This window comes from Erinaceus europaeus, chromosome 19, assembly GCF_950295315.1.
Source record: "Erinaceus europaeus chromosome 19, mEriEur2.1, whole genome shotgun sequence".
Lineage (NCBI taxonomy): Eukaryota > Metazoa > Chordata > Mammalia > Eulipotyphla > Erinaceidae > Erinaceus > Erinaceus europaeus.
In genome coordinates, this window is record NC_080180.1 from 20750830 (window position 1) to 20773358 (window position 22529).

Sequence of the window (22529 nt, forward strand, 5' to 3'; positions counted from 1 at the left end):
GCAGGCTGTCTGCTTTCCTCATCCCCTAATATTCAAGCCCCTGGTTTCTCAGATTTTAGTCTCCCCAGCTATTTCCTGGTGCCCTGGGGGTACCCCAATTATTCATGCTCTGCCTTGGATGTAACAGGACTGATTCCACTCCTGACACCTTTCTTACTATCTGCCGCTGTCCCACGGGCTACCATAGCCACCTGGGCAGGGCAGGAGTGGGGCAGGACAGCTCCTCTATGGCTCCTCACCACCATTGGAGGAGGGAGGTGGGGGAGAAAGGGCCCAGTGGACTTGAGGGAGGGGTGAGGGACTGGGGAGAGAAGCAACGACCAGAAAAGTGTCTGGGAAAGTAGGCTATTCTCCACCCTTTATTTTTGAAGATTGAGTGATCTGAGGGAGACAGAACTTGAGCATCCCACTGGGATATGCAGTGCCTGGGCTTGAATTTAGGACCTTATGCATGCAAGTCCTGTGCTCTGCCCACTGCACAATCTCTCCTGCCCACTCGTTTTGGGACTGAACTGCACACCCCATGTGAGTTGGTCACTGATGGCCTGGGAGCTTCCTGGGAGCCAGGGCTAGTCAGAACAAGAGCCCCCACAATGGAGTGAGAACCCCTGAAATAGGAGAGAAGTGAGAGTTCCCATTCACCAGCCTGGATCCTAGTAAAATGCAAGGGGTCAGGAGGCTCTTGAGCCCTGCAGTGGGGTCTGGATAAGAGTGTGGGAGACACAGGAAAGCTAAAACTATGAAGGAAGTCCAGCGAGTGCAATCTGGCATAAGGGAGAGAAAGAGCAGGGTTCAAGTCCAGGGTTAGCCACATCCCTTTCTGCCTGCTGAGACTCTGGGCTGCAGCTCCAGCACTGCCCCCCAGGTGGTGCCAACCTTCTAGCTTTCAGCTGGACTCCTCCAGCCAGATTTAGTCTCTTTACCTGGCTCCAGAGCTAAATCCTGGGGAGCCAGGCGGTCAAGGCAATCCTGGGTCTCAGACTTAACAGGGCTGCTCATTGAGAGTCCTCGGTGTGGGGATGCACACTGTATCTTTGGTGTCAGGGGATGTCACCTACTCATTGTCACCCCCCACCCACCAGTTTTCAGTGGAAACCCTTCACAGCCTGACCCCTCTGGGTAGTTTTTCCCCCCCCCCCCAGAGGACAGGTAAGGGGGATTGTGCTCCTCCCCCCCCCCCCCGTTCTGGAGAGCCACTTAAGGTTGAGTGACCTTGAATAAATCACACCTCTCTTGGGGCTCAGTTTCCTCCTGGGAAAAATGCCACAAGAGATATTGGGTCTGTGGGGTTCTGGGTTGCGGCCAGGGGTTTCCTCCCCCATTCCCGTGACTGTCCTGCACCCCAAGGCAACAAAGTCCCAAGCCCACCACTCCCTAGGACACTGTGCCACACAAGGACAGGTCCCTGACAGCTCTGCTGGCCTTGCGGTTTCTTTGCTTTCTTCCTTCTTTCTTTCCTTTTTTTTTTTTTTTCCTTCCTTTCCTGGATGAAATTCCTGCCAGCTGGGAAGGAGGGAAGGGGAGCGAGTGCAGGGCAGAAAAGTTTCCTTGACTCCTCCTCCCGCGTCTCCCTCCCTTGCCAAGCCCAACCCGTGAAACCGAATCACGAAGATCACTCAACAATGCCTGCCCCTCTCTGACGGCTCCGGTCCCGCGCTCCTGACCGAGACTGGCCCGCGGGGCTCTCACCGACGGCACAGCCTGCCGCCTGCCCGTCCCCCGCCTGCTTCCCGCCAGGTGCCCTGTAGCCTGGCCACCGAGATGCCTGGTGCTCCCCGGCTCTGGGCGCTGTGGCTTTGCACTGCTCTGAGCGCCTCCCTGGGCTCCGCGGGGCTCCCCCAGCGCGGCCCAGGGCATGCAGTCTGCCCGGCTCCCTGCCACTGCCAGGAAGATGGCATCATGCTGTCAGCAGACTGCTCAGAGCTGGGGCTGTCTTCTGTGCCCCGAGACCTGGACCCCCTGACGGCTTACCTGTGAGTACCCCACCACCACCTGCTTTGTTAGTGCAGGGGGAGCTGGCAGGGAGGGGTGCCGGGCAAGGTGGGGAGGCTGAGCTGGAGAGCAGCCCAGCAGCTCAGGTCCCTGACTTGGTTTCCCCATTGGTCACTGTTCTGTGGGCTCTCTATGGGAGCGCAGGTGGATGTCTAACCCTGTGCTGGGGGGCCCTGCTTGGTCACCCCTTTGCTGGCTGCTCAGTGCCCAGGATGGAGACTGAGGGGAAGGAGAACTCAGTGGGTGGAAGGCTTTCTGTGCAGAGCTCTGTCCAGGCCATGGGGAGAGAGCTGTCACAGGCAAGCTGGTGGCTGGGGGGAGGGGGGTGTCTCTGAATCTGGGAGAAGGCCTTTCCTCACTCTCATGTACTACTCTGGAGGGGACCCTGTGAGGGCCTCCTGGCTTCCCCAAGGGCCTCTCTCAAGTCTTGTCCCCAGAGGCTGTGCTGGAGACACTAATTTGTGGGCAGGCGCCGAGGCTGAAAACCAGAGAACCATTTTTAGAGTCTGAGTTGGGGTGAGATGGAGCATGAAGGGGACCCTATTGAGGGTAGCTGTCCCAGGGCGACTTACAGGAGCCTCCTCTCAGGGTTGGAGGCAGGGTAGGCTCTGACTATGTGCTCCTTCTCCCCACCCCAGACAAGAGAACCTGCAAGCAGAGCCCAGACCAGCTACTCCCCACTGCACCCCAGCTTTGGGGTTAAGGAGCCCCAACCCAGCATGTGAAACCCCTCCTGTTATCTTGGAAGAGGGGAGCAGGTGGGAAACTGGGGCTCACTGGCCAGTGTCAGGATCTCACACCCTGGACCTCCAGGATCTGGAGGTCTCTGAGGAAGTGGTTCACTGACTGAAATAGGGCCACTGTGCTCAGTGCTGGGGGGGTCCTGTTGGGGTATTCTGAAGTGTAAGCCCTTCCTGGGGCTCCCACCCACTCCCAAGTTCACAATTGGGATGGCCTTCTTTGCTCCCAGGGCACCAGGTGGTGGGAACCCATGTTCTAGAGGGGCAAACCAGCCCTGCACGGCCACCAGGGGGTGAAAGTGGACAGGGGCAGGCAGTGTGAGCTGAACCTCTAGGAGCCGGGGTGGGGGGCACCCGGGCAGCTGGGAGAGAAGGGTGAGCAGTGGCCCCCACCCCTTGTGCAATAAGGATGGCTCCACGGTGAGCTGTTTTGTGAACTGGGATATGTGACATTATTTTTTGTGAAGATGGGGTTCTGATGTTGGAAGCCTTTTCCTCTGGGCATGATGGCAGGGAGACAGAGTCCTCACAGAGGTGTCCTGGTTCATCCCTTCTCCCAGCACCTGTCTCCTGGACTGACTCCTTTTCTTGAGGTTTGTGGAGGAGAGGCACAATGTGATCTTTGGGGTCCCAACATGCACCATGGGAGCTGATGAAAGGACCCCCGCCCCACACTCACTTTCACAGTTGCCCTGGAGGTATGGGCCTGCATTTGGGCTGAGTGGAGATGACTCCTGTTTCTCTCTGGGGGCCCAGAAAGCCCTCACTGTCCCTTGATTGTGCTTCTGGGAGGAGGGCTGGGGAAGGCACCAGAGCTCAGTCCTGTGATGTGAGCTCTGGGGGGTTGGAGGGAGAAGGACGGCAGTGTAAGGAGGGTCTTGCTGGGATGGTGCACGCAGTTGTGGGTGTTGGGTTGACCATCCTGTGGGTGCCACCAAGGCCTTTGAGAGTGGATTGGCCTGAGGTTGTTGCTGAAAGGAGTCAGGGTAGGGAGGCCCAGGGGTTCCTGTCCCAGCTGGTCTGGGTATCATGTACCCTGCCTTTGCTGAGGACAGCAAGGAGTGTCATGTGATGATGTGACCACAGAGGATCCCCTCTCTTGGTACCACCCAAACCCCGGTCCCCTCTGTGCAGTCACAAAGCTCCTCTAATTCTTGGGGTTTCTGTTTGTTCATGGATGTGTGAATTGTGAGGAGGAATAAATGAGATAATATATCAGCATGGTTACCCAGCAAAGTACCCCCAACCCAAGGGTGACACTGACAAAGAGACTACCGGGCCTGCCTTCTAGTGGGTACAGTGTGGACTGTAAACTACTGGACTCCCCACAGGTGAGAGGGGTAGTGCCAGGGTGGGAGAGGAGACCACAAACTGCCAGAAGTGGTGGCAATGGCAGGAGGTGGGCACTAGGGGGCAGGCAAGGGAACTGGGGGACCAATGCCTGGCTGCTTCTGGCGGCTCAGGGTTCGACCTGCTGCTGAGTATTGGGGACTGGGGCAGGCAGAAGTGAGATTCCTTTTTTTTTTTTTTTTTTTTTTTTTTTTTTTTTTTTTACCAGAGTACCGCTCAGCTCTGGCATATGGCGGTGTGGGAGACTGAACCTGGGACTTGAGAGCCTCAGGCATGAAAGTCTCTTTGCATAACCTTTATGCTATACCCCCACCCAAGGAGTGAGATTCTAAGTCTCCTCAACATCCAATCAAGATTTAGACACTCAGACGTGCAGGAAGAGGCAGCCAGAGGCCCCTTCAGACCCTCAGAAAGAGCCATAGCTGGAACCATGGGCAGCGTTAAGCTGCTCTATGTTCCAGAAGGTTCCTGAGGGTCTGCTTGTGCATCCCTTGGCCTGCTTCAACAATAATTATTTCATAGGCACCCCCCCTCCAGCTTCTCGGAAGCTGAAAGTCCCCCTTCATTCTACTCCCTCCATCTCCTTGGTTCCAGGAAATCAGAATGCCTCCTGGGTTCTGGCAGGCCATTCCAGAGACCATGCTAGTTAACTCATGGGAAAAGTGTTACCCAGTGTTGCTACTAGGCTGGCCAGGGCTAAGCAGTACTAGTCATGTAAGACTTCCTGGAGGAGGAAGTCCTGGAGCTAGCATAGGAAAGAAAGGAGGAGCACTGTTCTGTGAAAGGTGTGGAATAGAGGTGGCAGTGGGGGTGGGTGGGAGAGACAGTGGCTGGCACCAAGGTAGGAGGAGTTAGTTATTCTGGAAACCCCAAATCTCTCTGGTTTTCTCCTGACTGCTGCTTCATAAGAAAGGGGGCCAGCTGGTGGGTGACCCCAGTCAGCTACCCAACATGTTTAGAGGGACCCTCATAGGCCTAGCAGATGAAGAAGCAGGGAACAGGGCCTCAGCAGATAAGAGAGGCCCTAGGCAGGCTGTGCCTCATTTTTTACCCCCAGGTCTACCTGGTGCCAGCTGGGCCTCAGCTTCTCTTCTCTTTTTTTAAAAATTTTTTTAACTTTTATTTATTTATTGGATAGGGACAGAGAGAAATTGGGGGAGAGATATTGAGGGAGAGAGACAGAGAGACATCTGCAACCCTGCTTCACCACTTGTGAAGCTTTTCCCCTGCAGGTAGGGGCCAGGGGCTTGAACCTGTGTCCTTGCACAATGTAATGTGTGCACTTAACCAGGTGTGCCACCACCTGGCCCTGTCAGCTTCTCTTTTCAACACACTCTGAGAGTTCCCCTTCCCCTATGCCAAATTTGGGGATGTGAGTTCTAAGGCTCGGACCTTCTGTTGCTGTGGTTCAAGCCCTCAAACTTGCCTGAACCTCAGTTTCCACCTGTTTTTGTAGGAGACTCTAGAGAGGGAAAGGCCAGGGACCCCACTACTGAGCCTCCCTTCCTGTGGCAGGACAGAGAGAACCTGCAGAAGTGTGTGTAGGGGGGACTGCAGGCAGCACCCCAACCAGGGCCTAGAAGTGTGAGCTGTGTGTGTGTGGGGTGAGATGCCAGCCTTCCTCCAGCAGGCTGGAGTTTCAGGGGCACTATCATGGGGGCGTCGCTGAATGAGGGTAAGTGTGTGGGGGAGCCAACACCCCAGTTCAAAGGAAAGGCAGGAAACAGCCCCAGGCAAAAGAAAAAGGAAACCTCTGCTCTGGCAGCAGTGGCCATGGGGCGCGGCCAGGTGGGGCAGCTGGCGGGGGAGAAGAAAGCCTGGCTCCCAGCAGAGTTGGCCCCCAGCCTGCCCCCCTCAATCCCGCCTCCCCCCACTCCATGGGGCTCAGCCCTGATGGCCCCACGCATGCTGGGGCCTGCTGCTTGCTGACCCCTGCCCACCACCCTGGCTCAGGGTCCAGCCTCAGGGCAAGTCACCTCACCCCCTCAACCAACCACTTCATTTCTATCTGGAAAGATGGTGAACAGGGAGAGTGCCCTTACAGATTGCCTGCAGTAATGCAGGGGTGCTTTGTTTTTTGTCATCTCTGGGGTGTCATCTCTCTGGGCTGACTTTTTCCAGAGAGCAGAGAGAGAGAGAGAGAGAGAGAGAGAGAAAGAGACAAACACACACAGAAAGAGACTGAGACCATAGCACTGAAGCTTCCTTTGGAGGCTGGCCTCGAACATGGGTCATGCACATGACAAAGCAGCTTGCTATCCAAGTAGGCTATTCTGCTGGTCACTTCCCTCCTTTTCTTTGTCCTCTCCTCCTCTTCCTTATTCCTTCCTTCCTTCTTTCCTACCTACCTTCCTTTTTTTCTTCCTCCCTTCAGTCGCCTCCCGTGATCTTTGGAGAAATGGGTTTTCAGGAAGCCACTTCTTGCCGAGGCCTCAGGCTGAGCTGGGGAGAAGCGGCTCTCCTTGCTCCCAAGGCTGGCACTGGTGGCAGGAAAAGTCTAGTCTTCCAGGGCTCTTCTGTCTGGAGAGCCCAGCTTCTTCCTAGAAAAGGAATTCTGTGGAATCAGGGTCTTCACTGCATGCCAAGGTGAGGAGGGCTGGGGTGGGTGGCCCCTCCCGAGCTGGGAATTCATGCACCTGTGACCATGGACTAGTGGCTTCCGCTGCTGGAGGGTGGGCCCTGGACACAGTGTCCTGCTGGAGCTTGGACACCCTAGGAGTCCTAAGTGGCCAGCTTGGGAGGGGGCTCCAGCCTCCTTCCCCGGCTTGGTGGTACCTTCTCTCAGCCAAACTGAAGTAGATTCGCTGCCCGCCCCCCCCAACTCTTAAAAAGGTGGGAACTGGGAGTTGGGCAGTAGCATAGTGAATTAAGTGCACAAGGATCCTGGTTCAAGCCCCCAGCTCCCCACCTGCAGGGGAGTCACTTCACAGGCGGTGAAGCAGGTCTGCAGGTGTCTGTCTTTCTCTCCCCCTCTCTGTCTTCCCCTCCTCTCTCCATTTCTCTCTGTCCTATCCAACAATGACAATAACAATGAAACAAGGGCAACAAAAGGGAATAAATAAATAGATAAATAAATAAGAAAGGTGGGCACCTCTTTGTGCTAACTAGTCCCAGCTCACCCTGTGAGGCAGAAAGTGGGGGTGCTGCTCAAGGTCAGGTAACAATTTGGGTCACTCTTCCTGCCCTTCAGCTATGGGAGAACAGGTCTCAGAGCAGAAAAGCACTGAGAGGCCAAACTTGGGCAGCAAGCAGAGTTATTTTGGAAGCAGCCAAAGGACAGGGTAGGGGGGAGAGCTCAGGGGCTGGCACTGTGCCCCCAGGAGCTCTGCCAGAGCCAGCCACGGGCGGGCGGGTAGCGGGCAGGTGGGGGCTGGGCCTCAGCTGGGCACATGGCTGGGCACCTCCAGAGCACAGCAGGCTTTGTGCCCTGCGCCCACCCAGTCTCCTTCTCCCTGTCCCTTCTTTCTCTTCCTTCGCCCACAGCAGGGGGCGTGGAGCTTGACTTTTGTGCCTTCTTAGGGGAATGGGTCCTCTCTGGTTCACAGTCAGATGCAGAAGGGGCACGCTTTGTGTCCAGGTTCCTCCCCCACCCCTCCCAACTTCTGTTGACTCTGGCTTGTGACTGTCTCCCAGGGAGGCACTGATTCACCCACCAGATACCCAACACCCCCACTTGTGCCTCTGATTCACCCGACACTTGTGATTTTACATTTATCTGTGCAGCTGGTCTCATTCTTACCACTCTCCTCCCACAGGTGGGGAAACTGAGGCTCTCAGATGGCAGGGGACTTGGCTGAGGCTGCCAGCCAACCAGCCCAGGTGCAGCTGGCCCTTCTGACCACTGTACCCCTCAAGAGAGGGTCAGAACTGGAGTAGGGGCACTGAGCTTCCCTACCCCTGAAGCCCTCAGCTGAAGCAGCCCTTCGAAGCATATGAGGGAGGGATGGGATCAATGGCACTAGTCCTGGGATGATTCAGGGAGTTGTACTGTTCCAAGGGGAAAGGGCTTTATTCTCTGTGAGGAAGTTGAGGTATCCTGGTGGTGGTTATGTTGGGGAGGTGGGAAAAGTGGGCTCACAGTGCTGGCAGTTCTGGGGTGTCTTGGGGAAGCAACCCAAACCCACAATTCTAACCCACGCTGCTCAGCAGCTAACCTAAATCACCCAGGATGCTCCAGACAGGGTGTAGCTCCCTGGGCAGAGGAGACCCTCCCTCCGCACCCCTGGCTGCTGTGGCTTTGAGCCTGCACTTCCTCACAAGCTAGCTGCCTCTCTCAGCCTCTGCTTTCCTAGCTCTAGAATGGGAGAAGTGCCGGAAGGGGAACTGAGGCAGCCACCAAGGTCTCTGCAAATCACCTCTCAGCCCTGCCAACCTGGGGCCTTGCTGGCACCGAGGCAGATGGTTCTGGAATAGTTCCCTTCACCCACTTTCCCTGCTGTTGCCACCGCCCATCCCTCCCCTTTGCCTTCAGAGGTGCCAGGGGAGGAGGTGGGGTGTCTCTGAGCCTGTGCAGAGGGAAGTGGTGCTGAGTGCCTTCCAGGGCATCCCTGTCAGGTACTTGGACTTGGTCCCCAGGCTTAAAGTCAAGGTCTTTTTTTCTTTTTCTAGGGTTGGGGGGAGGGGAGAGGAGTGGTAATACCAAGGAGGTGACACGGTCATCACCTTCAGCCCCAAAATGCTGTTAGGGTCCTGTGGGTTGGGTTGAGGGCGTTTCCATAGGTGGTCTGTGTGCATGTTATTCTAACTGCCTATGGGATTTACACTTCCCAGTTACATCCCCAGCCCACCCTAGAAGGCCAGAGGAAGCAGGTCAGAGGCTGAGGGGCTTCACACCTCCTCCAGGAGGGCCACCTTCCCTGGCCAGCAGGAACCTTGTTCCTGACTTGTTTTTGCTCCTTTGCATAAATGGTATGTCTCTCTTCCTTCCTTCCTTCCTTCCTTCCTCCCTCCCTCTTTTATATAAATAATTTCTGACTTAAAAAATCTTTTTATTTATTATTTTTTAAGTATGTATTTATTTGTTCCTTTTTTGTTGCCCTTGTTGTTTTATTGCTGTAGTTGTTATTGTTGTTATTGATGTTGCTGTTGTTGGATAGGACAGCTGTGCTTAAACCACTGCGCTACCGCCCAGCTTCCAGCTATTTATTTATTTTTGTACAGAGACAGAAAGAAATTGAGAAGGGAGAGGGAAACAGAGAGGGAGACAGATGCCTGCAGCCCTGCTTCATCACTTGTGAAACTTTTGCTCTGCAGGTGGGGCCAAGGGCTTGAACCCTTTGTGCATTGTAATGTGTGCACTAAACCAGGTGCGCCACCTCCTGGCCCCTTCCTTTTTTTTTTTTTTTTTTGCCTCCAGGGTTATTGCTGGGGCTGGGTGCCTGCGCCACGAATCCAGTGCTCCTGGAGGCCATTTTTTCCCTTTTGTCACCCTGGTTGTTTTACCATTGTTGTGGTTATTATTGTTGTTGTTATTGATGTCATTGTTGTTGGATAGGACAGAGAGAAATGGAGAGAGGAGGGAAAGACAGAGAGGGGGAGAGAAAGATAGACACCCACAGACCTGCTTCACCGCCTGTGAAGTGACGCCCCTGCAGGTGGGGAGCCGGGGGCTTGAACTGGGATCCCCATGTGCGCTTAACTCACTGTGCTACCGCCTGATCCCTGCCCCTTCTTTTTTTAACTAGAGCACAGCTCAGTTCTGGTTTATGGTGGTCCAGGGAATTGAACCTGAGACCTTTGGTACATCAGGCATGCTATCTCTCTAGCCTGCTCCTTTGCATAAAGAGTAGTATGATCTGGAGTTTGGGATGGGATGGGGTGGGGAGTCCCTGCCTAGAGAATGTTCCAGTGCCCACCCATGTGGATTCTGATACTAGCACTCTTCCCAACTTGTGTGGCTTCACCCTCCCATCTCCTTGTTAAGAGTCAATGGTAGTGACCTGGGAAGGTGGCACAGTGACAGTGACTGGAGTGTTGGGCTGAAAAGCAGCTCAATTCCCAGGATTGTGTGTGTCAGATGCTCTGGTTTTCTGTCCCCTGCTTCCTCTTGTGTTAGTAAATAGATTTTAAAAAATATTTATTTATTTATTTGTTCCCTTTTGCTGCCCTTATTCTTTTATTGTAGTTATTATTGTTTTGTTGTTATTGATGTCATTGTTGTTGGCTAGGACAGAGAGAAATGGAGAGAGGAGGGGAAGACAGAGGGGGAAGAGAAAGACAGACTTCTGCAGACCTGCTTCACTGCCTGTGAAGCGACCCCTCTGCAGGTGGGGAGCTGGGGGCTTGAACTGGTATCCTTATAGATTTTTTTTTTTTTTTTTACCAGAGCACTGTTCAGTTCTGGTTTATGGTGGGGCAGGGGATTGAATCTGGGAATTTGGAGCCTAAGGCATGTATAACTCTCATGCTCTCTACTCCCACCAGGGTAGATACTTTACAAAAAATTATAAAAAGAGAGAGAGAATGAGAATACCACCTGAGCATTCCAGCTGCTGTGGGCAGCTAGTGTCCACCAAGTGGCTTATCAGACCACTTAACTGCTGTGACCTCAAGCCCACCATCTTGGGGCCCCTGTCAAAGGCTTTCTCATTCAGATACCCTCTGGAGGCTGGGACTGTTGCCACTACTTCTTTCAGGTGATGGGAAACATCCAGAGAAGGGGTCTTACCCAGGGTACAGGGAACCTTGGGCCCTCCATAGCTCTGGCCTCCTCCTCCTTTTCCTCTTCCTCCTCCTCCTTCCCCACCAGGGTTTGGGGCATTGAATTTGCAGGATTCCATAGCTCCAGGACTTTTCTTTTCTTTTCCAGATAGAGGGAAGATAGAAAGAAGGGGCTGGGTGGTTAAGCACACAAATTACAGTGCTCAAGGACCCAGGTTCAAGTCCCCCATCCCCACCTGCAGGGGCTGTAGGTCTCTCTTTGGCTTTCTCTCTCCCTTTCTGTCTCCCTTTCCCTTTCAATTTCTCTGTCTCTATACAAAATAAAAAAGTCAATAAAGAGAGAGAGACTAAGAGGGGGAGGAGAGACACCACAGCACCACTCTACCATTTGTGAAACTGCCCCTTTGCACAATACTCCCCTGAGGTGGCCAGGGACTCAAACTCAGGTTCTCACACATGGTACTCTATTGGCTGAGCCACCTTCCAGACCCTGAAGAACCCCTGCTCTTTCCGGAGCCCCAGGGAGATAAAACAAGCTCACAGATAGCTGTGACACATGGAGGGGGGTTAGTGCAGAGACAAGCCCAGATAAAGACCTGCAGGCATGGACAGGGAGGGGCAACTGCTCATGCTAGCTGGTGCCACCAAGTCAGATGCTCCTGGAGATGCCATGAGCTGTGAGAGGAGAGTCAGGCAGTACTCATTTCTCTATGTGTCCACCAGTCCCTCTTGGGGCTTCTTCTCAGGGCTCCTGGAGCATCAGGAGAGGGAAGCTCCTCAAGGAGCCATGCATCCCCAGACTAGGAGCTCCTTGAAGTCAGGGCCTTTGCTCCCCACTCTTCTCCGGGTGGCATCACTCACTATGCAGTACTACTAATGACCTGCAGGGGGCGCTCTGGACAGGGCCACCACCAGTCCAGACTGTGTGGTCATTCTCCCTCCTCCTCAACTCCAAATCTGGGGCAGTCCCCAGTGGTGGGGGTGATGGAAGTTGGGGAGGTGGATCCAGTGAACAGGGGTTGTGAGAGCTGAGGCAGGAAGGGGCTGTAAACTAATCCGGGCCTTTGTGGTGGACAGAGCCCACTAGGAAGCCGGAAGGGGACTATTGTCTTGGACAAAAGCAGGAGAGAACAGGAGTCACTGGGCCTGGACTCCCACCCTCGCTTACCTGGGACAGCCCCAGGAGAGTCAGAGCTCAGAGCCAGCTGGTCTCCAGACCAGACTGCAGCCCAGTCTGCTGCCAGTGTAGCTTCAGCCCTTGTGAATGGGTGACTCTGGTGACTTGGGGGAGGGGGTGTGTGACACTGTGCAGTTGCACCACATGCGCTTAACCCACAGTGCTACCGCCCAACTCCCGACACTGTGCAGTTGCACATGCTTGGGTTAATGCTCTGCTGTTGTCACTTTAAAACACCATATGTTTAATATATATATATATATATATAAAATAAGGGACCCTTCATTTTTAGTTTCACAGGACTCCTGAATTATATAACTAGCACTCCTCTTGGCCTTTATGAGTCTCAGTATTTTTGGTTTGAACACCAAACTAGAATGGGTCTAGACCTGCCTCTCAGGCCAAGTAGACAGAGATTCAAGGGGGCTCCTCATGAGCCAGAGTGGCCTCTGTTCTCCGAAGAGGCGTAGGGGTTGGGGTGGCAGGGAGTGTGGAAGGGAGCTCTTTCAGCGGAGTCACTCAGGGTGGAGAGAGCAGCCTTGGTCCAGGTGCCCTGAGGTAGCTTCATGGCCAGGGAGACACTAGGTAGGGGCTTCTGCTACCTGAGCTGGGAATCCATAGAGAACAAGAGTTACGGGACACACCGTGTTGACAGGAGATGCAGGGACATCCTCACCAATCTCCACCTGTGTCTGGGGTGGGAACAGTGTTCCACAGAGGGTGGTCACACAGGGGGACAAGGCCTTTGTTGAGCCTGGGGCAGGGGGCATAGCAGCATCGAGAGAAAGAGAGAGAGACAGAGAGAGAGTGTGTATGTTGGGGGAGTGGGTTCCTTCCAGATTTTCTGTTTTGTGAAACTGGGGCTTCTTGCCTACAAATTTACATTCAGATGGAGAGACAGAAACAGGGAGAGACAAATTCCATGGCCTTTAAGCTTTCTTCTTATTATTTCTTTAAAATATTTTATTTGTTTGCATGACAGATACAGAGAGAAAGGTAGAGATAGACCAGAGAGCCCTGTACAGGTCTGGTTTATGGTGGTGCTGGGGACGGAGCCTGGGACCTCAAAGCCTCAGGCATGAAAATCATTTTGGAACCATCATGATGTCTTCCCAGACCAACTCTGAAGTTTTAGCATAGCCCCTCCCATGTGGTGCTGAGGCTAAAACCTGGGCTGTGAGTAGGGCAAGGCTGGTCCTCCCTGCTGAGTGGATGGCTAAGTACATGAACATGGATGCTGGGGCTGCCCCAGTTGGGTTCAGGCTCTGGTGCTGCCTTTTACCAGTTCTTGGGAAAAAGCTGGCTCTTCCTTTCCCCTGCCCCACTTCTGTCTGTAACCTGCTGAGGACAGTCATATAGGCCTCATGGCACTGACATGAGGGTAAAGGCATTAACGCAGGGAGAGGCTCTGGAATAATGTCTGCCACACCGTAGTCATTCAGTGGGTGTTAGTGACACAGTTCATTCAACAGACGAGCTATTTACTGAGTGTGTACTTAGTAGCAGTTCCTGGCATCATATGAACTACTCAGCACAGGGCCCAGAAAATCCTGGGCCAGCTGGGTGAGACCAGGCTGGGTGACACCCACTTCCCTGCCCCTGGAAAATCCTGCCACCTGCCCGAGAACTCGCCTCTTAGGGAGGAGCAGGTGACACATTCGAGAAGACGCAGGCACTGTCCCTAGAGCCCTGACAGCCCTCCCCCTGGGCCTTACCTGCCTGGAGTCTTTGGGTTATTTTCTGTCTGATGGAATTGATGGCCCGCTCTGTCATTATCACCAGTCTTCTCAGGCAAGCCCTCCAAGTTCTCTGGGCTTGTTCCCTGGGGGTCAGCTGTCTTCCCCCCACCCAGGATATTTCAGAGAGAAGTGACAACACAGAGAGTGTAGGGGGAGGTGCTGAGGTCCCAGTATTTGCCGCACGTACCTGAGAAGACTTGAGATCCTGGCGGCTGGGACAATACAGGGCCATCCTCAGCACCTCCAGGGCCATGTGTCCAACCAGAACAAGGCCCCCCATTAACTCTGTGCAGCCAGCGGAAAGAAGAATGCACCCCTTGTCCCCCACCCTGCCGGCCGACGCCACACTGCCGGATCCCCAGCTCTGAATGCAGAAGCGGGGCGGGAGGACATCCCCCTTGCCTGCCCGCCGCCACCTGCCAGAAATAATCAGCTTCTCCCTCCAGACTGGCATGGGGGCGCAGAGGCACCACGCTATGGGGCTGGGGACCCAATGGGGGTAGTCATCGGGTCAGGGGCATCTGGTTTGACCTGGGGCACCCTGGCCTGCCCAGAGATGCTGGTCAGGGGGACAGAGGGGACATCTTAGAGGCCCAGAAGCTTGATCTGGGGGAGCTCCTGAGGTCTTGTGGCAGCCCTGCCCTAACCCACACCCCCATGTGCAAACACCAAGTCACCCTGCACCCTGACTGACTTTGGTGTTTGGTTCCTCAGGAGAGGTGTTGCTGGGAAGTTCTTCCTGGCATCTCCCCTTCCTCCTGCTGTAATGCCCTCCAGTTTCCTTCCAGTCTGGATTAGAGGCAGAAGAGCCAGCAGAACCCCTGCTTTACTAGGGTTCAGTCTACTTCTGCATGAGGATGGGGAGTCTGGCCTGTAGTTGTCCCCTGGTGGCCAGGGGCTGACAGTCTGCAGCTTTTCTGCCCACTGCCCCCCACCCCCAACACTCTGGGTGCTGTGAGCCCACTCAATGTCTTTGTGCGAATTAGGGAAGGGCTTTTGGTTCTGCTGGTGGGGAGCAGGGGAAGACACCCCGGGCCAGGCCACAGCCAAGCACAGCTCTGTGAGTCAGCCTGGTTGGTCAGCGCTCAGCAAAGTCACTGACAGAAGTGGTGCTTGAAGGAGCTGGATTCCCTCTGGTTTCTTAGCATTTACTTTGCCCCACAGAACAGTGACCTTTAGGGAAAGGTTACAAATGCAGGAGCTCTGGGGTCCCACTCCAGGCCTCCTGAGCCAGACTCTGCATTTAATTTTACTAAGATTTATTATGAGAGGGGAAGGAGGGGAGAGAGAGGGAGAGAGAGCGATATATTGGGGGTTGAACTCAGGACCTCGGGCATGTAAGTCCTGTGCTTTACTGCTGAGCCACCACCCTAACTGTAGAACCTGCAGTTTTAAAAATTGGGCGAGGCATCTGGTTGAGCGCACAAGTTACCATGCTCAAGGACCTGGGTTCAAGCCCCCAGTTCTCACCTGCACAGAGGAATGAGTCTTTCTTTCTCCATCTCTGTCTCTCCCACTCCTCTCATTTTTTCTCTGTCCTATCAAATAAAGAAAGAAGGGAAAAAATAGTTGCCAGGAACAGTGGATTTGTCATGTAGTCACTGAGCCTCAGCAATATCCCTGGTGGCAATAAAAAATATAAGTAACTTAGACCACTAGTCGATTCGCTAGCCAGCTACCTTTTATTCCACCCCCACCCACCCAGAATGGCTTTGATTCGACTTCTATGTGAGGCATTGTTGCTTTGTCTCAAGTAAGAAAAAGCATATGATGTTACTGGTTAAGACATGGGTTCAGACTAGAAGCCTGAGGCTGGTGTGGGGTCTGGGGGAGCAGAGAAGCGTGGGTTTCACTCAGGATGCAAGAGGCTGGTGGAGAGGTCACTTCTTCCAGGAAGCCTTCCCTAACCCTCAGCTCTGGGAGAGGGCTCCCCTCCTTCCTTGTGTGACCCTGATGCTCTGTGCTTGGCCCACTGGGTTCTTCCCACTGGGTTCACACTCCTGCTGATTTGTCCGTTTGCCTGGAGTTTCCAGGAATGTGCACCCTGTTTCCCATTCCCTCAGCTGCCGGAGCTTGCTAGGTATCAGTCCTCAGAAGTAGTGATGGGAGTGGGAAAAGAAGAGAATGCATGAATGAGCAGGGAGCCTGGAGCAGATGAGCTTCAGAGAGAGGGGGGCTCTGCATACCTAGGGATGATACTGACCTGGCTTCTGCCTGGACTCAGATACATCCTGACCCCCACACTGTGGTGAGGACACGGAACCTCTCACCCACCCCACCCTATGCTGGGAGCCTCCCAAGTGGCCAGGATGACATGTCATCAGAGCGAGATAGCTGTTCTAGAGAACAATCCACTTAGAAGCCCCTGCCCTTCCCATCATTCCTTGCCAAAGAGAACTTCTTTGGAAGATTTCTGCCCCATTTCAGTCATGCTGAGCTACACAGAGGTCTGTGTGTGTCTGCTCCTGGGCTGGATTGGGGGTAAAGGGTGGGGCAGGTACTGGAGGCTACAGCTTCTGGAATCTCTCTGTGTGCCTGACACTTGCCAAGATGAGGAAGGTCTTGAAGGTAGGGAGATAGCTCAAGATTAGAGCACAGAGCTTGAACATCTCCAGTCCCAATTTACATTCACTGGCACCATCATATGCCCAAGTTGAGTGCTGCTTTGGTCTGTCTCATTCTCTCTTTCAGAAAAACAAGTAAATATTGAGACACAGAGAGGGGAATAGAGAGATCTCACAAGCTGGCAGGTCTGTCCAAACTGGGGTGGCTCTGCACAGGCCAGTGTGTGTGGCCGTGGTGGTGGTTAGGAGGTAGAGGGGACCGCAGTGGAGTGACGTGTGTCCCTGTCTCCCACTGTGCATCTGTGAAGTTGCAGAGGGCTTCGGACAGATGGCCAGAGGACCGTGGTAGAGAAACCTGGAAATACTTAACCATGCTAACAAGTCTTGTCAAGGGTTTCTTGAGCACCTGCTGTGTGCTAGAGTCTGGGCTAGGTGCAGCAGAACGTGGACAAGCGGGAAGCAAAGGACACACAGAAGAGACCATCTAGTGCCACTTTAGTGGGATAAATGTTGAGCCGTATCCACAGGGCACTGTGGAAACCTGGAGGGGAGTCCTTAGCCAGCCCAAGGTTCGAGGAAAACTCTAGAATGTGCTGTTTTATCAAGCTCATTTTTAAGTTTAACACACACCACAGGAATGAACATTGTGTGTGACCTGGTAAACTGTCACAAGCTGAATATGCCAGCAAAAGCAGCTCATAGAGCAAGAGCGAACACCGAGAGAGTCCTTCATTCCTTCCTTCCTCCTTCCCTCCCTTCCTTCCTTCTTTCTATCCTGTTTTTTTTTAAATTGCCACCAGGGTTATCGCTGAGGTTCAGTGCCAGCACACAGATCCCCCATTCCTGGCAACCATATTTTTCTTTCTGCTTTTTAATTTAATTTTATTGATAGGACAGACAGAAATTAAGAGAGGAAGAGGAGATAGAGAATGAGAGACACCTGCATTTCTGCTTCACCGCTTATGAAGCATCCGCCCTGCAGGTAAGGAGCAGGGCCTTAAACCCAGGTCCTTGTGTGTAGTAATAGGACCTCTTAAGCTGGTGTGCCACCACCCTGGCCCCCTTCCTTCCTTCCTTCTTTCCTTCCTTCCTTCCTTCCTTCCTTCTTTCCTTCCTTCCTCTTTCTCTTCTCCTTTCTTTCTTTCTTTTTGTCATTGCAGGGCTTTACCACTCTGGGCCAACTTTTTCAGCTAGAAATTGCTGGGAGGGGGGTGCAGAGAAAAGACACTACAGTACCATAGCTTCTAGGGCTGTGTGCATGACAAAGCAGGTGTACTAGCCAAGTTAGCTATTTTATCAGTTCTAGGTCCTACAAGAACTTTCTAGAAGCCCGCCCTGCCCACACCTCCTCCCAATTCCAGCTCTAGGGGTCCCAGTGGCAATATTTGACAAGGCAGGGTGTCTTGACTGTGTTCTGAGCTTTATATAAATGGCCCACTTTTGTCTGGCCTGAGGGTCCCCTGCATGCTGCTTGTGGTGGGAGCTGAGTGTTTCCAGCATTTACTGTGGGATGTCAGCACAAATGGCCCCATCTGCCAGTGGCCAGCAGGCACCTTCCAGTTTTTTGGGGGGATATTGGATGGTGCCACCATAAGCACTGTCCTTGGGGGAGCATGTGAGAGTGCAGCTGCCAGTCACTATGGTCTGGGGTGTGGGTGGCCCATCAGCTAGCTGATCCCAGGAATGGACAGCAAGTAGGGAGGACCATGGTGGGGCTAACAACAGCTGGGTGCAGAGCCCTGACTGCCCTGTGCTTGTAGTGTGGTGTCCCCCACTGAGACCCCAGCCCGGCTGACTTGAGACAGCAGCCAAGTACAGCCCCGTTCCTGAGGCCAGGAGCCAATCCAGGTGTCAGCTGGCTGCTCCTCCATGGCTGAGGGGCCGAGCTACCGCGTGCCTCTCCTGCTGGCTGCCTGCTGTCTTGGCTTGTAGCCACATCACTCTGATCTCTGCCTACACCGCCTTCTTCTCTGTGTGTCTCCCCCATGTCCTTTACAAGGACACTTGTATGATTCAGAATTAATCTCTGGACCAGAAGACCTTCACACCTGCAAAAGACTCTTTTTATCCCAAGTAGGGTCACTTTATGAGATTCTAGGATTAGTATGTAGATACATACTAATCTCTGCCATCCCATGCACCTCTTGCTCATTTCCCTTTGCAAAGCTCATGTGATGAACCACGCTGTCCCCTTGGGGGATACACCAGATCAGGCTTCCTCCAGGAAGCCTCCTTAGATTGTCTCTGGATTCCTCCAGCACTGCTGCTCAAGGCTCTGTCCAGCTGTGTCTGTGGTCACATGGCAGTAGCCTCAGGGTGGGGCACTTATTCCTCCCCTTCTGTATACGAAGGCACCCCCCCCCATGTTCAGCTAGGCTTAGCAAGGCTGAAGGCTGCTGCCTTTCCACTAGTGTCCAGCGGCGACTCCAGTGGCCAGCCATCCCCCCACCAGAGGCCGCTCCCCCAGAAGTCTGGAGAGTCCCTTGTCCTGGATACAGGCACAACATAGGGTGGAGGAGAGGAGCATGGGGGAGGGGAGGGAGCCCAGGGAGGGAGCCCAGCCCTTTGCCTTTCCTTGGAGTGGAAAGGCTGGGGAGATAGGAATGCCTTTGGCTAGGGAACTCTGGCCAGAGATCAGAAGATCAAAGGCTGAGGAGATCAGGGCTGAGGCAGGTGGCACTCACTTACTTGGAGGCAGCCTGGAGAGGTGGCAGCTGGTGCCTTCTAAGGGTGGGGCTGACCCAGAACGCCCTCCCCTCCCCTCCCCTTGGCCTTCCCAGCCTATCTCTGTCCTGATTCCAGAAGTGCTCAGGGGGGCGAGTGCAGGTGAGGCGAGGAACACTGCCTGGCATTCCTGCCGCTGGGCAGGCACAGCCCATACCCCTACCCATCTGGTTTTCCCATGTACCCCTGCCAGCCCCTTCATTAGGATCCATTAGATAGCACCCGACAGACCAGAAGTGGAGGTGCCAGCTTCCTGCCCTGCCCCGTAGCTAGCTGGAGGCACTCTGGCAACAAAGCCCACCTGTGCCCCCTGCAGAGATACCCCAGATCAGTTCAGCCCCATCAGAGGAGGAGGGAGGCTGGGACAGGCAGGGCTCCCACTGGGGGCGGGGGATGGCACCCCATCTTAGTTGTTCTGCAGGTGGCATGAACCAAGTAGGGGGAAATAGGGTGTCTTGCTGGGAAGGATAGCTGGAGGTGGCAGGGTAGGAGAGGCTAAGGGCAATGCCCCTTGGGGGACCAGGGCCTGGGGTGCACTCCACCTGGAGGTGGTGGTGATGGGGTGTGGCATCCAGGTGGGCTTGGGGGAGGCAAAGGAGGTAGAGCTCTGGAAAGTCCCACTGATCCCAGGCGGTCTCTGGGAACTAGGAGTGGACCCAGAGACTAAGGAGAGGAGAGGGTGGGGCCCTGGGTCCTAATCCCCCTCGATTGTTCCCGGGTCTGGTCTGCGGTCACCTCCTGCTTCCTGCTTCCAAGCCCTTTCATGGGAGTGGGAGGGGCAAGCTGATACCCTTGGGCCTTTTCCTGCCTCCAGGAGCCAATGGGTGTGAGCTCCCCACCACTAGTTGAGCGATGGGTACCTTCCTAGAAAAGGGGATATAAGATTCGGGTCCTGGACTGAGGAGAGGAGGGCCAAGTTGAGGAGCAATGTGGATGGCAAAAGACATCTAAAGGGAGAGGACTGTGGGGATGGGGTTGGGGGATTGGAGGTAAAGGGAAACAGACCATTTCTGGCCCTTTTGGAACTTAATAGCCACTTCTGTAAAATGAGCCTGGTCTCTGGTATAGTGTCTGCCCCCCCCCCAAGGTGGCTTAAAAAAATAATATGTATTTTCATGAGAAAAACCACAATATTGTTCAGCTCTGGCATATAGTGGCACAGGGGATTGAACCTGGGACCTCTGGGGCCCTAGCTACATCAGTCTTTTGTGCACACTGACCCTGTAGCTCTTTACATATATACTAATATTAGAGAGAGGGAGAGAGAGAGAGAGAGAGAGAGAGAGAGAGAGAGGGAGAGAGAGGGAACTCAGATCACTTACATAGAGTCAGCAGAGTACTGCTCACCTCTGGCTTATGGTGGTACTAGGGATTGACCCTGGGACCTCAGAGCCTCAGGCACAGAGTCTTTCGGCAGAACCATTATGCTGTCTCCTCAGCCTGGTCTGTAGATTTGACCATATGCTCTGCGCTCCCTGCTTCTGCTCACACCCTAGACTGAAGTTGGTCTGCACCTTGGTGCTGGCTGGGCATCTTGGTGCTGCCGTGGTGGGTGGGGGCATCTCAGGCAGCCCCTCTATTTCTAGTGGCCCACCATGAAAGGAGGTGTCCTCAAGGGAGTGGAGCACTGCCAGCTGGGGTGTGAGGACCAGGGAGCCTCCAAATAGAGGGGCCTTTCTCCACACCCATCCTCAGACACACCTGCACCTTTTATTCCTGGAATAAAGGCAGCAGGACAGGCCCTTCAGCTAAATCAACAGGCCTTCCTGTGGGGTGCACACAAAGCAGGCCCCACTCCTAGGCTCCCCTCACTCTTCACTACTTTTCCCTGCTTCACCCTTTCCTGGGGTCTCTGGTGGTGGTGGTGGGGTGGTGGCTTCTGCTCTGGGACTTCTGATATGATGGGATGTCAGTGTCTTCTCTAGGAGCATAGAGTCTGGTAGTAGAGGCAGACTCCATGTCCCTCACCCCTGCACAGTGGGAGTGGCCTTCAAGAGGGAGCAAAGGCTAGAAGAGGCACTGTCCTAGAAGACAGCGCAGGACTAATGGGGCCCAGCCCTTGAGAGCGCAGCCACACCCACTTCTGTTTGCTGCAGCAGGTCACCTCTGTCCCCTGGCCAGGCCCCAACCACCCCTCCCTGCCATGGCTGCCAGCTCCTCTTCACTACTGGAAAAGGGATCTTGAAGCCAGTGTCACATGTATGTGATGAGGACAGGTGAAGGGCTCCCTGAGTGGGGAGACCAGCTAAGATAATGAGCAATTGAGGCATCAGGGGACAGTTTGCAGTGGGGACAGGACCTCATGCATAACCTGGCTTTGTGACAGGACCCTCAGAGACCTGAGTCAAGTGGCCACAAGTTTTCCTGTCCTGGAGCCCGCAGATGCCACCTGTCTCTCAGGGGTGGTCAGGGTGCTCTTCGTCGTTGTCCTTCCTTGCCTGGTCCCTTGAGGGAAAGGGTGCACATTATGGGCCTTTGCAGCTGTGTCATGTAGCACAGGGCAGGCTGGGGGGTGGGGGCATCCTGTAACAGTGGGAGACACTTGGTCTTTTGATTTCATAGAAGTTGGGGGCTTCTTGCAGGGGTTGCACCTGACCTGGCACAGGGGAGGAGTGATCGATCACAGGTCACCTGGCTGGTTCTGTCTCCACACCAGGCTCCGGTGGTTAGGAGGCGAAGGCAGTGAGAGAGCTAGTGACTTATCCAAAGTCACACAGACAAGAAGTGCTGAGCTGACCTCAAACACAGGTCAGTGGGATCTGAGGCTCCCCCAGGTCCCGGTGGAATTCTCTGTCACCAGGGGTGCTTTCTAGCTCTTTCTCGTCCAATGTGCTGACCGCTAGCTACTACATGTAGCTACTGGGCCTCAATGTGTGGCCAGTGTGACTGAGGAGCTGGAGTGTGTGTGTGTGTGTGTGTGTCCAGAGCCTCACACAGGTGTGAGTTCATGGCCCCTGGGCCACTTTTTCATGCATATAGAGAAACAGAGGGCAAGGAAGATACCATAGCACGAGAGCTTCTCCCAATGCTGTGGCACCTTCCATATGGTTCTGGGACTTGAACCTAAGTCATGTGCATGGCAATTCAGTGAGATACTCTCTTGCCTAGAATTAATTTGATTTTTAATATGATTTCATTTTAGCATATTTAAATTTAAGTAGCCACATATGGGTGGCATCTGCTCTAGAAAGGCAGGTCCTTACCCTCTGTCTGGGAGCCAGAGGAGTGGAGAGAGGGCATCCAGGGCCCCCAGAGGCTCTGTGCCTTCCTACCCCTGAGCTGCTTCAGCCCAGAGGCCTGGCCCCTTTAACTCATCTGCCTGTGGGTGGCATGGCTTGGCAGTGAGATGGACCCATAGGCGAGAAGCACACAGGGTTATGCAATCCCTGGGCTCTGAGAACTCCGCCTGGCTCTGCAGGCTCTCTAGGGGCTGGCTGGTGCAGGGGGCGGGGCAGGCACTGAGCTACTCCCTCTAATGGCACTCGGGGCTTTGTGGAACCCCTCAGCTTAGCCTCTACACCCAGCCAGAGCTCATGGTGCCCCTCAGTCTTGGGAGGGGGGGCAACTCCTTTGACAAGGAACT

General features: G+C 54.2%; 1 protein-coding gene across 4 annotated transcripts in view; it reads left to right on the forward strand.

Annotated features, from left to right (window-relative positions):
* Positions 1–1625: 1625 nt before the first annotated feature.
* The window catches only part of LGR6 (leucine rich repeat containing G protein-coupled receptor 6), a 118065-nt gene continuing 97161 nt past the window's right edge, over positions 1626–22529 (forward strand). For 3 of the 4 annotated variants that reach the window (XM_060178580.1, XM_060178581.1, XM_060178582.1), the window contains exon 1: positions 1626–1973. In XM_060178580.1, the coding sequence (XP_060034563.1) occupies positions 1762–1973 (212 nt within the window). In that variant the 5' untranslated portion in view covers positions 1626–1761. The remainder of the gene's footprint in view (positions 1974–22529) is intronic. The other variant, XM_060178583.1, reaches the window with a different exon arrangement.